Source organism: Solanum dulcamara, chromosome 1 (genome assembly GCF_947179165.1).
Source record: "Solanum dulcamara chromosome 1, daSolDulc1.2, whole genome shotgun sequence".
NCBI lineage: Eukaryota > Viridiplantae > Streptophyta > Magnoliopsida > Solanales > Solanaceae > Solanum > Solanum dulcamara.
This window is the reverse complement of record NC_077237.1, coordinates 10,753,189-10,768,495: the sequence shown is the minus strand read 5'-3', so window position 1 is coordinate 10,768,495 and position 15,307 is coordinate 10,753,189. Positions and strand designations below refer to the sequence as shown.

General features: G+C 34.9%; 1 protein-coding gene across 2 annotated transcripts; it reads right to left on the bottom strand.

Annotated features, from left to right (window-relative positions):
- Nucleotides 1–361: 361 nt before the first annotated feature.
- On the bottom strand, nt 362–13,727 carry LOC129901636 (ubiquitin carboxyl-terminal hydrolase 27). Of its 2 annotated transcripts, none has more exons than XM_055976887.1 (10): nt 13,394–13,727; nt 13,064–13,187; nt 8,281–8,381; nt 7,975–8,205; nt 7,031–7,099; nt 6,817–6,945; nt 6,450–6,587; nt 6,109–6,171; nt 2,634–2,972; nt 362–914 (listed from the first exon to the last, which is right to left on the bottom strand). In XM_055976887.1, exons 1-10 carry the CDS (start codon nt 13,649–13,651, stop codon nt 645–647), a joined length of 1,722 nt encoding a protein of 573 aa, XP_055832862.1. In that variant the 5' UTR covers nt 13,652–13,727; the 3' UTR covers nt 362–644. The 2 variants fall into 2 exon arrangements, with proteins under 2 accessions (XP_055832862.1, XP_055832869.1); XM_055976894.1 differs by lacking the exon at nt 13,394–13,727 and adding an exon at nt 11,482–11,670 and having other exon boundaries at nt 13,064–13,140.
- Nucleotides 13,728–15,307: the final 1,580 nt, after the last annotated feature.

Below are 15,307 nucleotides of genomic sequence, written 5' to 3'. Positions count from 1 at the left end.
CCACGTGTTTGATAGCCTGACCGTAGTGATATTAATTGTGGTTGCATTCACAAGTAGCTTGGTCCATCTTTATTCCATTTCATATATGTCTGAGAATCCACTTAGCTCTCGATTATGTGTTATTTATCTATTCCATACTTTTTTATGTCAATGTTAGTGACTGGAAATTAATATGGCGTATTAACTAGTAATGTTGAAATTATTTCTTATGCAGTGTTTGATTTAGTGTATTAGAAATAATGCGCATGCTTGCATAATTTTCAAAAAAAAAATTGTTTAAAAAATATTTCCCACAAATATGGTGGAAAGGATGTGAAAAAAGTTTAGAGGCAATTTTAACCATGCTAATACATGCATTAAAACTCCTTAAATTGCTAATACCATGCATGATTTCCCATGTATTAGTTATACATAGATTGAAAAAGTATTCCAAACAAATTACTATAATTTTCTAATACTGCGAAACGACCTCTAAAGAAAACAAAATAAAGTATACTGAAATTTGATTATACTCAATTGGTCTGCCAGAGCCAGTTCTCCAGGCAAAACACAAAATGCCCTTAACAAAAGACTCACAGCTTGTGAGTTGCTACCACAAATTATTCAATTCAAGCTACTACAAACAGCTATAACACAACAAAAGTTTAGCAATCAGAAACTTTTTCATAGAAAAGTAAGGTTGCTTCAGCATCTAGAACATCTCTCTCGGAAACACTATACACGTCGGTGTCTGAGATGCAAAACCACTTATCAACAGCAGATCCCAGTAGTCCTGCAGGATTGTCTTCACTTATTTTGGCTGTCACTCGTCTGTAAACGGTGTAATGCCCGCTACCAACTATTCCAAAGTGTTGCACCACAGAGGCTAGTCGGTACTTGTGACTTTTGGAAGGTGTTATCCGGGAACCTCCACCCTGCAATGCAAAAAAGGATAGAGGAACAACATCATGTGAAGTTCAAATTACACGAATAAATGCAGCATTGTCCTCCATGCTCTAAGATTAGTCTCCATCTGTTCCCACGAGGTTTGTACTATGAGCAGGCAACACGGTATTCTGTCTGATCCTTAGAATGTGACTATGTTCGTTCAATCAAGGAAAGGAACCAACAGAATGGATGAGAACAAAAAGAAGACGGAAGACAATAGGACATAACATGGAAAATCTTCCCTGCGACTATATTAGTGTCCATCTGTTCCTAAGAAGTTAATACTGTAATTAAACACAGTGAAATAAGTGATCAATTATCTTCTACTGGTTTCCTTCACAAAAGCTTTATATGCCTAATTGTGAGCAAGATTCACAACAATTTTGTTGAATAAAAAGGATGGTCTCTACTCTAACTTACGACATCTGTAGAATCATTGCATAAGCACGCTAGTCCAAACCATGTAGCACATGTCCATTACAACTTATAATTTCCATTTTCACAAACTTCACCTTAATGATTTTGTCCAATGGTTAAATTTAACAAATACAGACTTGAATAAACCGCCTGCTATCAAATATTGACACTGATCTTTGATTGCAAAAAGAAGTCACAATGATGGAAAATAAAAGTTCAGGGGTTCCAACGAGCACATCTAATCAAATAGATTATTAGGGAGAATGACTTGGCTGGCTACAAGGTAGAAATGCTGATGTCTAACGAGCCAACTGAAAATCCTTTTTTCACTTGCAGTACTTACACCTACATTAAAGTTTCCCTTTATGTGCCCCAACTTTTCTAGATGAACAATATAAAGAATTTCTATCATCTAAGAGTAGCTAAAGCAGAATCAGCTGCCAGTCTACAGACCTATAAGATCCCGAATCCAGACAGTAACTAGAACTTGATACTCACGCATCTGCCATTTTAACAAACATGGAAACTACAGTAATATATTGTACGTAAATGCATGAACGATTTAAGTCGCTTTGGCGTGCATATCATGAATGCACATATGCCACAGATGAAAAGACATTTTAAGAGTAACAACGTCGTGCAACAAACACTAACTAGTACTATATATATTTCCCTAATCTTTCTACAACAGCACATTGAAAGGTCTGGCCCTGCAGTTTGACCAGTCTTTCACAGCATTGCTTAATTTCAAGAGAACTTATGGCTTCAAACCTGAAGTTACAAAAAATACCATGACAAGAGGGACCCCTGTACGGCTGTACCCTTGAACTGTTTTTCATATCCCTCCCTCCCTTCGTAGATTCTCTATTCGTTCCTCAAACTACACAAGGCTTAAATGAAGTGGACATGGACGGTTAGGATTCAAATAGCGGATCCCAACTTGCTCGGAATGAGGCATCGTTGTTGTTGTTTGTATTCCTCAGACTATCACAAGAAACAATAAGCAACCAGCATGTAAGTAAGAGACGCCTCAGGGCCTGATCTGGGTTTTTCTGGATGGCTAGGAAGAGATATATGAGTACTTTACTCAGGAATAGGACTACTTGTAAGTTTTCCTTCAGCAGTAAAATCCTGCTACACAACTTATGTTCACTTCGAGAGTAGGTGAAAATCTCCAGTCATGGAATGGATAAAATCATTATACATATGATATGTTATGTGAGAAAGTTCAAATACGAGTAAATACCATGTTGCCCAATCATTAAGATTATCTACCTAGAGAAACCAACCTGATTGCCAGAATGTGGAGGCAGCTGATTTAAGCTGACCTCCTTGTAGCCTCCAGCCTCAAACAAACTTGATTTTGACTTTGGTGCTTTAACATCATAATTATCTGAGACACACAAAGCAGCTGTATCTTCTACTTCTGTAGAAATTTTTCTTTCACTTCTGGTGATGCAAGTCAACATCTCCTTATTATCTTGCAGATTTAAGTTATTGAACAAAGGGAAAGGCTGCTGCTGATGCTTTATTTGCCCGATGTGCAGATTCTCTTCCCAACTCTTTGTTCCCACTCCATTCTTCACGAAGGGAGCCAAGTCCAAAATCAATGGAAATGAAATATGGCCCTGAACACAAAATTCAAACATTGAGGGTTTACAGCGCAGCAGAATGCACTAAAGCATAGAATAAGATTTGAATATCAAACAACTCATCCATATTAGGTTGTCCATTAGGTTCAGACGAAAATTACGTAGTAATTGAAGTCATGTAGGTCCAAGACTACAGTCAAAATGTAGCAGCCAAAAGTTGTAGTTCTGATAGTCTGACGTTGGTCCTATTCCATTAATATGTTGATTTTGCATTCAAACAAAAGAATTTGATTAGGCAAAATTGTGAACAAGAAGTTGGTTCTTGTCTTGGATTTTCTGTCTGATAGTTTGATAAATGCTCAATAATCTACTACAAAGAATCACATAATCTTGGGACAGGCAAAAGTAGAAGGGTGTCCTCACTATCTAGTGGACGATTCAATTTAAAATAAATTGTGAAATAGGATACAGAAAATATGCCCCCAGGACTATGGTTTAGTGGTAAGAGTGCAGTGTGAGATGGATGGGTTAGGCGTGCGTCAAGGTTCAAATCCTGCCGAAGTCTAGTATTTAAGTGGAAAAGGGTTAGGGGCAGACCAATTATCCACCAAATGTGAATCATGCGCCATTGACCCTTGGTGATTTCTCAGTTATAAAAAGAAAATCTAGTATTAACATACTTTTTTTTGATAGGTAACTACAGTTTCTCATTAGAAACATCTCTTACACAAGAAAATTCTTTAGAAAATGTATATAGAGTCATTCTCTTAGATAAATTGCAAATCTGAAAAACATAGCTAAGGGTAGTGTTAAATGTTAATGTTAATGTATGCAGGGGTGAGCTCAACCCTTTTTTTGATGAGCAGTGAGCTCAACTTGAAACACAAGAAAAAGAAAAAGAGTAAATAACATGACATAGTGAACGCAAATGGACAGGCGAATATAGTCAGCTAGGAAAATGGTAACTTCATAGATTCTTGATCAGAGAGACCGTGAGACCTGTAAGTTAAAGGTGGCCTGTTTTCAAAGAGGACCGCTGTTCTCTGTACCAAAAAGAAGATAGTCCTTTGTGAGAGGCATATTGCAAAGAAATAGGAAAGGTATCTGAATGCTTGAGGAACATTGGGTACTAGTACACACCGCTTTGGTGATTCAAGCAGCTGATACAGACGAATACTTGCATGGGGAAGGCATGTGGATGATTTTACTAACAGCGAGCACTCAATGAAAAAAAATTCATAATAAACATAATCCACCTCAACCAAAATGGATTTATAACATTACATGACATGTCCACCAATCTCAAGGTCCATTACTGAACCAACTATCAATAAGTTTGAGATTTTTACAAGCTGATGCCTAGATAAAACAAAATTGGCCATGACACTATTAGTCTGTTTGGGCAAGATTCTCAGTAGCCAAAATTCTTTTTCTTTTTTCTTCAAAAAGTGCTTAGTTTAGCAAATTGGTTTTATCAGAAATAACCTCTCTACCTTACCCAAGGTAGAGGTAAGGTCTGCGCACACCCCACCCTCCCCAGACTCCGTTTATGGGGTCACACTGGGTATTTGATGTTGTTTCTTATTTTAGCAAATTAAGGTGCTTGGCCAAGCTTTTAGGGGGAAAATAAGTGGTTTTGAGTAGTAGTAGAAGTTATATTCCATTAGCTAAAAAACGTAGCTTCTCCCCATAAGCATTTTTGGAACCTTAGCCAAGCACAAATTACTACAAAATATTGGCAAAGTGCCTTTAAGATTGATTTGACAAACACAAACTGCTACTCTCCAAAAGTTTTTTTTTGAAAAGCACTTCCCAAAAAAGACACTTTCCAACATAAGCAGATTTTGAAAGCTTGACCAAACAGGCTATAAAATGACATGGAAGAAAGGACCAGAGTTCTAACTAAAGGTTCAAATCAGTCTAAAAAGAGTGGAGATGAGGCATTGGACATGAATTAGAACAAAAAACAATAAGATCAATCACGGATGGCACTGAAAGTGGCAGAAATGAATCAGGACTAAGAGATGATCAAAATAAAAGGCAAAGTACATGATGCATGCAAGCTGCAAATCAATCCAAGTATATGCTATATGATAAAATCAAATAAGCTTTCTCTTCTAGTCTTGGTAGAACGGAGTCGGCCACAACAAAGTCTTGCCTTCTTGCCAAAGACATTAGCTATAATGGGAAAAGAAGGAATGAAACTCACTAAGTAGAACGACGGAGATGGATAGTTATGGAGACATGTGATTCATTAACCAAGACTGAATACAAATTGATTTTAGAGAGAGATGTTATAAGAAATATGGAGACTACTCCACAGATGAGGATTCTGATGATTCCAATTATACACTGGAAACACAGAAAGCAGCTATAATGGGAAAAGAAGGAATGAAACTCACAAAATAGAACGACGGAGATGGATAGTTATGGAGACATGTGATGCATTAAGCAAGACTGAATACAAATTGATTTTGGAGAGAGATGTTCTAGGAAATATGGAGACTACTCCACAGATGAGGATTCCAATTATACACTGGAAACACAGAAAGCAGCTATAATGGGAAAAGAAGGAATGAAACTCACAAAATAGAACAACGGAGATGGATAGTTATGGAGACATGTGATGCATTAACCAAGACTGAATACAAATTGATTTTGGAGAGAGATATTCTAGGAAATATGGTGGCAACTCCACAGATGAGGATTCTGATGATTCCAATTATACACTGGAAACACTGAAAGCAGCTAGCTCAGATATGGAAGATAGAAATTTAAGGACTTGGAAAGTTCATAGGCATCTCGTGGGGATCTGACAAGGAAGGGCAGAGGAATCAGTGACGCAACTAAAAATAGATGGCAAACAATTGAACCGAAAAAAGGAGGGGAAGTAATTAACAGGAACAGGAATTAAAATGGTTGAAGTGGAGAATCAGCAATGATGGGAAATAGGTGAATGGAAAATAAAAAACAGTGAATGAAATCGTACTTTGAAGATAGGCTTCCTATTGCTTCTATGGTCAAGTGCATTATGTTTTCTAGTGTCTACCAGAACCTCATCCGGGGTATTTTTTAATTAAAGGTGAAATTTACTTCATCTGGCAGCGTTCTTATCTAATAAAATCTACTTAATTATGTAAAGAACACAACCTGGTTGCAAAAATATCAGTACCTGAAGTTTGTCCTGTTCTCCAAATACATTTATAGAAGCGCGTTGTAAATGAAGACATAGAACCTGCAAGGTGGCACAACTGTAAGCACATGCAAAAAAGTCAACAAATAAAACACATGACAAAACCATTAAATCACAGAGCGCTGAAGCACCAAGTGTTGAAATTGAATTCTAATTGCACCAAGTGGCATGTAAGCATGTAGAAATGTTACTCCTTCCCCGCCCATTATTTTCCTCATTTTTTAAATTTTGTAGGCAGCTATATGGTTAATCCTTTTAATTAAGAAGAACCTGATTCTAGCACCTTTAATTCTTGAAGAAAATGATACTAATAATCATACCTTAGGACTCCGGCCAATACTGAGTTGCTTGAAAGTGCGTGAGAAGCTATTTGACCATGGAAATCTTGCAAGGCACGCTAGCTGTTTGCAATCACATGAATCTTCCTCGTTGCACAGCTTAAGTTTTTCAACAATAGCCTGATAACAAATTGCTTCTAATTATACAGATACTAGGATGGCCATAAATATGTTAAAAACAGAAAAACGGAGGTGACCATTGACCAAATTGCTGCCAAATCGAGAAATATTGACATGATGACACATAAATTTTGCCTAAACCATATAAGCTCTCTGAACCTATAGACTACAGCAACAAGCTTCAAGGTTAAGGTAGTATGCTAAACTACGATTTGTAAACAGAGATTACCTCATTTTCATCCATGGCAGAGATATACATTACGGCAGCAGTATGCCAACAGTGGCTGCATTTATAGTTTTCAAGTTGTTCGGCAACAAAGAACTGCTTCAGACAATGCTCCACGGAACACCCAGGCATCTAACATCATGTTTCCAGTATACATCATCGTGAATATGGAATCAAATTAGGGAAATAACATATGACAATTGAGTTTTAAACGTACAATAACCCCACTGCTGCTTGACACTGGCACAAGATGCAAGCTATGAAACAACTGAAAATCCAGAGAGATCTGAAGAAAAACAACACAATATGAATAATTCAACTATGAATGAAGATCCAGAAGATAGAGCGCGAACCCAAAACTGAAGAGAGCATATTACATGAATACAAAATATCACCTATTTACTGCTTACTTTACAAAGTAAAAGGTCCAAACTTGAACTCATACAGCCCCACAAGCAAAATAATGATCTAAATGATAGAGATTTGCCATATATTATGCATGCGAGGACTAAAAACTAGTGAAGAGACATGTTGATAAGAATATAAGAGAACTTGCATGATCATATCCTCCAAGAAAGTTAAAGATCAAAGCCAGCAAAACTAGAGACAAAATCATCAAAAAGACCTAATAAGATGGTATAACATGTACTCCCTTTGTTTCAATTTGTTTGTCGGGTTTTGACTCAGCACGGAGTTCAAGAAAGTAAAAAAGACTTTTCAATGCTGTGGTCTTAAACTAAAGATACGTAGAATGTACCAAAATGTCCTTCAATCTTGTGGTCTTAAACATGTCGTGTGGTAAGTTGAAATTAAAGAGTTGCCAAAAGAGGAAAGAGACATTATTTTTGAAACTGACTAAAAAGGAAAGTAAGACAAACAAATTGAAACAGAGGGAGTAAAAAAGGACTTCTCACTTCAATGTACAATAGATAACAATTAGTTAATTGTTTTAAGAAATTATCCATTAGTTAATAGTTTATTCATTTTTACAGCAACTTGAAACCAATAGCACAGATTGCACACGTGCCTAAGCTAGCACAGCAAAGCAACTATAGAATTTTCCTTGTAAATGTAGCAAACAAGTTCTATGATGTGCAAAAAGATACAACAGTCAATAATTAATTCGTATGATTGTAAATGTTCTTTCAAGTACCATTCAACCTGAAACGAACAACTTTGGCAGGTTAAAAAGCTACCAAGAATCCCATCAAAAGGCCCAAGAAAACTTTGCCTCCATCTCTCCTGTTCACTTTCTCCTTTCATCCTTTGTGTAACAATCCTACAATTAGGAAGTGTAATTACATCCGCCAAAGAGCTGGGATCACGAACATAAGATTCTGACAGTTCGGCTCTTAAAGAAGATAAAAGATGGGAGAGTGCTTCCTCTGCATCCTACACTTGGGAATTATGGAAGTTAAAACACTAGTACCAGTGACGATTGTCCGCACACTGTGAAGAAAAGAATACCTGCTGGCTAGTTAGATTGAAATTAGGAATGTGACTAGTCATGGCATGCATCAATCTCCTTGGACTTAGAACAGCTCTTCCATGTCGCGCAGTACATAAATCTGCAGAACATCACACCAATCTTCTCGTTGAGTATTTAGACATTACTTGTAATAAGGAATAGTCCTCCACTTCACGTTTATTTCTTGAAGAAAACATAGTTCTTTGATTAGGACTAACATCACTCTTCCATGGGTAAGAGTGAGCATGTATCTCTAATACTTTTTAAATCAATATACCATGTAGGGGTCTATGCCTAACTACCTTACCCAAAACCTCAAGGCGGCTTTTGCTAAAAATTGACTTACACATAAGAACAATTGGTTCCAACCAGTGTTATCAAAAGCGAAAAGCACAAAAAAGCTCTAAGGTCCATTGGGACTTTAAGCGCAAAGCGAAAATAAAACGTAGACATATTAAAAAAGGCACAAATGGAGAAAAAGACAAGCATACATGTTTGGTTCGAAACTAATAATTATAAGCATGAATAACAAATATATGGATAAGAAAATTGAATTTTCTACGATAATGTAAAATATCAATTGTTTAGTGTCGCCTCTTCAAAAACCGCTCATTCCCAAGGAAACGTTTTTCTTAGAGCCTTGATGACGACACTTAAGAGCACATTAAGCAAGGTGAAGCGCTCAACATGTTTTAAGCGTCGCTTCAGGGCTTAAGCGCGCTTTTGAATCACTGGTTCGGTGGTTCCAACTTATATAGCAAAGCAAATGCAGATTAAGTATTACAACCAAAAGATAAAAGCTTTCAAATTCCTCTCCTGAATCTCAGAGAACTAACAAATTGAGATAAATCATATCATATCATCATCGTATTATACTAAACGTGGAAAGCAACAAAATAACCTTAAATTGTTGATGGACATTAATACCCTTGGAATGTTGGACGCTTTTACCCATTCAGCATGCATTATTCCCTTGGCTTTAATGTTCAAACACGGAAAATTATTTAGAAATAAATAAAATTAGGTAAAATTAAAGTTAATGTATCTTTAACATGGAATCAAATGTCAATAGCAAATTTACTTCCAATCTAAAGACTTTTGGATAAGTGCAACGTTTAGGAATCAGTATTGTTTACATAGTCTTTTGTTAAAATAACTGACATTGTAGCCATTATTTAGATTTAATAGGATTCCAAATTAATAGCCAACTTAATTTTTTGTGCATTTATCTTGCCAAATGATCAATGACCATATTTGTGAATTGTGGAAACAAAACTTACATATCTGAAGGGTGGAGAAGGTGAAAAATTACTAAAATTAGATAGTAGTCTGACATTAAAGTAGGGCTAAAATCATTCAATGTATGTTTATCATAACATTTTGGCTAAATACGAATATTAATTCAAGATAATTAATAGCAAATAAAAACTAAAATAATAAATTAATATTGTTTGTAATATATATTATCTATTATTTTCTATGCTATTCTAAAAGTGGGAACCTCCTAATGTTAAACTTGAATTACTAAATTACCCATTAATAGTTGAGTGACTATTTCATCCTTTACCTAAAAAAGGCCTTCTATTAAACAAATATTTTCAGCAATATTTTCGAATATAATTAGGAATACAAAAAGTACCATCAGTTTCTAATGCATTAATTAGTTATTGAAGTTACAAATTTGTAGAGAAAGACGCTTAACAACATAATTAAGGCAATTATTATTTATCAAGAGTGCTATTAGTTTCTTACAATACATACAATGATTAGTTGTTGAAGTTAAGAATACATATAGAAAGTCTTAATTAGTTGTTGAAGTTTAGAATACATATAGAAAGTGGCTTACCAACATAATTAAGGCAATTGTATTATTTATCAAGAGTAAGAAACGGTAAAATTTGAGGACCCATTAACTAATTAAATATAGGCTAATCCAATTAATAAATATGTGAAAAGGGAAATCCAAAGAACATTAATCAAGAAACAACTATATAAAGGCAAGAAATGGTTTCCATTTTCCTCAAGGATGTTTTTCGGCTTAGCATATTCTTTTAAATCTTTCCCTTTTGTTTTTTTTAACTTTTTCCTTTCCTATTTTTCCCTAGAAGAAAAGTTTGCAAAAACTAAATGACATTTAAGATGAAGAAATATGTAGAGTTAATGGATGATGGATGTTGGAATAAGAACAATCGCCAGATTCAACTCCCATCATCTTCAAACTTCACAAATAATGAAGATCACCATCTCCATCGGTGGCGCTAGCGAAGATTCGTGAGCTATGGAAGGGAGGGGGTTGGTTTCTCTAAAAGATTGATTTTAGGATTGACACAAATTAATTCGTCCTTTATAGTGTATCATGATTATAGTTTTTTTAATGAAAAGACAAATATATGATATAATTATATAACTATTTACAGCCAAAAATGGTGTTGTTTGTCCTTTTCTGTATGCTATAAATTTGGGTTTTAAACTCAAATACTTTAGAATATGCATACAGTTTAAGTAAAAATATTATTTTTGCTACACGTAAAGTATGCATGTTGTGGATGCGTTTGTGGGCAAGACGTATGCCCCAAGGAAAGCCAATTAAATTAGTATTTAATTATATTTTTAGTAGCTTTTTTTACTATTATAGAATAGGATTTATGTTTCCTATCTTCATACGGATTAGGTTTCGCTATCATTATTATTCTAGAATAGGATTTATGTTTGCTAATTTCACAAGGATTAGACTTCCTATTGTTGTAATAAGACTCCCTATTTAAACGGGGATTTGAGAAATCAAACAGCAAGTCGTATTTAACCAAAAGCAAGAAATCAGAGTTCTCTCTTCTATTGAACTCTAAAGTTTCAGCTTCCCTTTAACGAGCTGAAGTTATATACAAAATAGGTTGATCTAGGAATTCAAACAAAGGCAAAGGAAAGTTGAAGTCAATTGATTTAGATTTTTTTGTTCATCGTCTTTTGACTCGATCCTTCTCTAAAAGTTCTAACAATGCATGTGTCCAAACTCCAAAACTAGTTATCTATAGATACCTCCTATATTCCCTTAAGGACAACAACTCCCTTCATCATAATAACTATTTCAGAATAAGAAGATTATCTTAAGAGTTAACACCAATTTCAATGACACAAACTCTTGTTTTCCTGATCAAAAATCAAACATAAAATGCTGGAATGAGATAAACAGTAAAGCTTACATGTTCCAATTTGCAGCTTTTTGGTCCTCATATAACCACAACTCCACAAGCATTCATTCTCATCTTTGTAATGCTTGCCATACCTTCGACGTATAACCATTTTGTGCATATTCAGTTGTGCTTCATCATACCATAATCCACTAAAATGGATGGCTCAACCCGTTTCTATTTGTCTTGGCAATGGATAAACTGACATGGCATATCCAAGGAGAGATGTGTCATGGTATATGTTATTTGCAGATGACATAATTTTAATTGATGAGACACACGGTGGAGTTAACGATAGGTAGGAGGTTTGGAGACAAACCTTGGAGTCTAAAGGTTCAGGTTGAGCAGGAATAATACTGAATACTTAGAGTGCAAGTTTAGTGACGTAACTACTGTGACAGATGTTAAAGTAAGGATTGAAACACAAATCATCCCCAAGTAAGGAAGTTTCAAGTATTTGAGTCAATAATCTAAGAAAATAGGGAAATTGACAAAGATGTTACACATTGTACTGGAACGGGGTAGATGAAATGGAAGCTTGCTACCAATATCTTTTGTGATAATAATGTGCCACCAAGTTTTAAAGGTAAGTTTAATAAAATGATGGTTAGACCAACTATGTTGAATGGGGTAAAATGTTGGTTGGCCAAGAATTCGCATGTCTAGAAGATGAGAGTAATGGAAATGAGGATGTTGAGATGGATTTGGGGGCATACAATGAGAGATCTAGAAAGAAGCTATTCAAGAAGAGATAGGAGTGACCTCCGTAGTGGACAATATGAAAGAGATGAACTGAGATGATTAGGGCATATGAAGAGAAGATGCAGGATGCCCTAGTGAAGAGGAGTGAAAGATTGGCTATGATGGGTAAAAGGAAAGGTAAAGGTAGGCCGAAGAAGTCTTGTAGAGAGGTGATTAGACAAGACATGGCTCAGTTGCAACTTGCCGAAGACATGACCTAGATAGGAAGATATGGAGGTCGAAGATTAGGGTAGAAGGTTAGTAAGTCGAACATTCTCTAGTTTCCTTTTCAGTATTGTTATTATTACTCTCCTACTATCTTAATCTTCAATTTCAATTTTACATATTGTTTCCTTTGCTTCGGTGATCGTATTATTTTGTCATCGCGACTATTCTCTTCTTCATTGTTTTCGGCATGGCTTTTTTGTTGTTGTATTTGATCTACGTACTTATCTTTTTAAATGTTTTTTTTGAGTGGAGGGTCTATTGAAACAATTTCTCTACCTTCACAAGGTAGGGGTAAGGTTGAGTACACACCACCTACCTAGACCCTACAAGTGGGATTACAATGGGTATGTTGTTGTTGTTGCAATTAAATTATCTTAAAGTTCATGTTTTATTCCATAAACTCTACCTAGCTATCAGTTCTACCAACACAAGCTCTTCTTCATTTTCATTTAGTATCCACGTTTGCATTAGAGTAGAGCTTAAACAGGTATTTATCCATTATTTTTCTTTTAATAAGGATGGTGTCCAGGCCATCTTGCGAGCACCTCGACTGATTCCACAGGACATAAACCTTCCAATATTTATTCATACGACCAAATTCTACCATGACAGATTTCAAGCTCACCTTCAACAAGCGAAGCCAAAGCAGCAATGACTGGCAAGTCTTCACTTCCTTCCATTGATGAACCCTCACATTCCTCCACAACTTGCTCGAGAAAATTGCTAAAGCTCTTACAGCTAGCCAAAGCCTAATCCAAAAATCAACATATACCAAAAACAAAAAATCATCAAAAAAAACCTCATATCATCAAACATTGAGACCAATCACCAATCAATTTACAGAATTCAAGAAAGTCTGAATTAAAAAAAATGACATTAAATTTGCTAAAGCTCTAACATCTGATCTTAAAAAAACAAACTATCAACAAAAATCAAGAAAAGATGTTATCTTTACCTGTAAAACAACATTCAAGAAGCAATTGTTACCAAGATTTTGCAATCCAGGTATTGTCAAATGATTTTTTGAACTACTTTTTTCTGATGTCACCATGATGTTTCTGAGTTTTCCACCATCTTTCATTGCAAATATTAAACCACCAGCAATACTTAGTAAAGTAGCAGCAAGTGAAACTTGAACCCCATGATCAGTAACCCAATGGGACTTAAACCCATGTTTGAATTTTTGTACAAGTGAAGATGAGTGAATTTCCATTGCTATGGTAGGCGTCAATTTCAAGAACTCAGAAAAGTAACGCCCACAGCGGCTGCAACTCTCATGGCCGCTTCATTTTCCCCTTTTTCCGCCTATTTATAGTATAAATAGTATAATATAATATAAATAGTATAAAGAAACATTTTCTTTTATCATTTTTTTATTTATAAGCAAAAATATCACATAAGTTTGTGTTGAGATTAGGGGGTCGTTTGGTACCTGGAATAAGTATATACTAATAATTTTGAGATTAACTTTATGTTTGATGAAAGATATTAGTTAATTTTGAAAATATTTTATCTCGTTATTTATATTAAAATGATAGAATTATTATCTCATATAAAAAGTGGGATAAAATAATTATGTTGAATGTCCATACTTATCTCATCACGTAGGGATGTGCAAAAAAACGAACCGACTAATAAACCGAATCGAAAAAAATATTATTAGGTTATTTGATATTGGATTAATAGTTTTATTAAAAAAAAATTATCGGGTTATTAATTCGATATTGATTTTTTAATATTAGGTTATTAGGTAAACTGATAATCCATTAAGACAATAGTAATTTATTACCTTATTCCTATATAAATATCAAAGATTAATATCAATACCTTATTGGTTACTACCTTTGCCCTTTAACCATCAATTCACATTATTATCCTAGCTCTTTTATTTGTATTGCACTTGTAAAGTTCTTTTCATATTAGTTACTACTCTTTTATGAGCATTTCATAAAGTTACATTATTGTCTTGTCATGTCAAATTGTTAGAGAATGCAAGATAGTCAAAAAGGGAACAAACGCGTTTTGAACGCGTAGTCAAAAAGAAATGTGCAATACGCGAATTTTACGCATTTCTAGTTTCCTATAAATAGAGGGTCTCTTGCCCTCATTTAGATTATTCCAAAAATCCAAAAGAGTAAGAACACAAAGAGAGTTATACATCAAGATAAATATTGTAGTCTTGAGTATCCTCTTTAGTGAGTTGTTTCTTTTACAAGAGAGAAGTGTTAATTGTTGTTTTCTCCTTGTATTTGAGAGCAGTGTACTCCCATATTATCATAGTAAGATCCTTCTAACCCGTGGTTTTTTTTCTCTATCTGTTGGAGAGGTTTCCACATAAAATTCTCATATCCAATTTATTTTCATTATTTATTATCATATCAAATTTTAGTTGTAGTGTTTCCTCCCTCCAACAGTGTTATCAGAACCCTCAGTTATTCTGTCTGTTTAATGCAAAGATACTATTTGTGAATAGTAAATTTTCGTAAATAGTAAATTTCAATGACGGTACAATTTATCATGATTGTTCGCAAAAATATACAAAAATTATCTAGAAGGGTGTGAAGCAAATAACAGTGTCGAGTACAACAAAGTTTGACGTTGAGAAATTCAATGGGACTAATTTCTCATTGTGAAAAATGAAAATAAGAGCGATATTGAGAAAAGACAATTACTTAGCTGCAATTGAAGGCAGACCCACAGAATTTACTGATGAAAGCAAGTGGAATGACATAGAAAGCAACGCAATTACTGATCTATACTTGGCACTAGCTGATCAAGTGTTGTCTAACGTGGCTGAAAAACGGACGGCGAAGAAAATATGAGATACTCTTACGGGATTATATGAGAATAAGTCTTTGCATAATAAAAT

Bases quoted from the DNA above. Each gene is read 5' to 3' on its own strand.
- LOC129901636 (XM_055976887.1), bottom strand. From the start codon at position 13,651: ATGGAAATTCACTCATCTTCACTTGTACAAAAATTCAAACATGGGTTT. The intron at 8,382-13,063 runs GTGAGCTTGAAA...GATGTTCTGCAG, and splicing joins TTTGGCTTCGCTTGTTGAAG to ATTTATGTACTGCGCGACAT. The intron at 915-2,633 runs GTTGGTTTCTCT...TTTGCATTGCAG, and splicing joins CTCCACATTCTGGCAATCAG to GGTGGAGGTTCCCGGATAAC.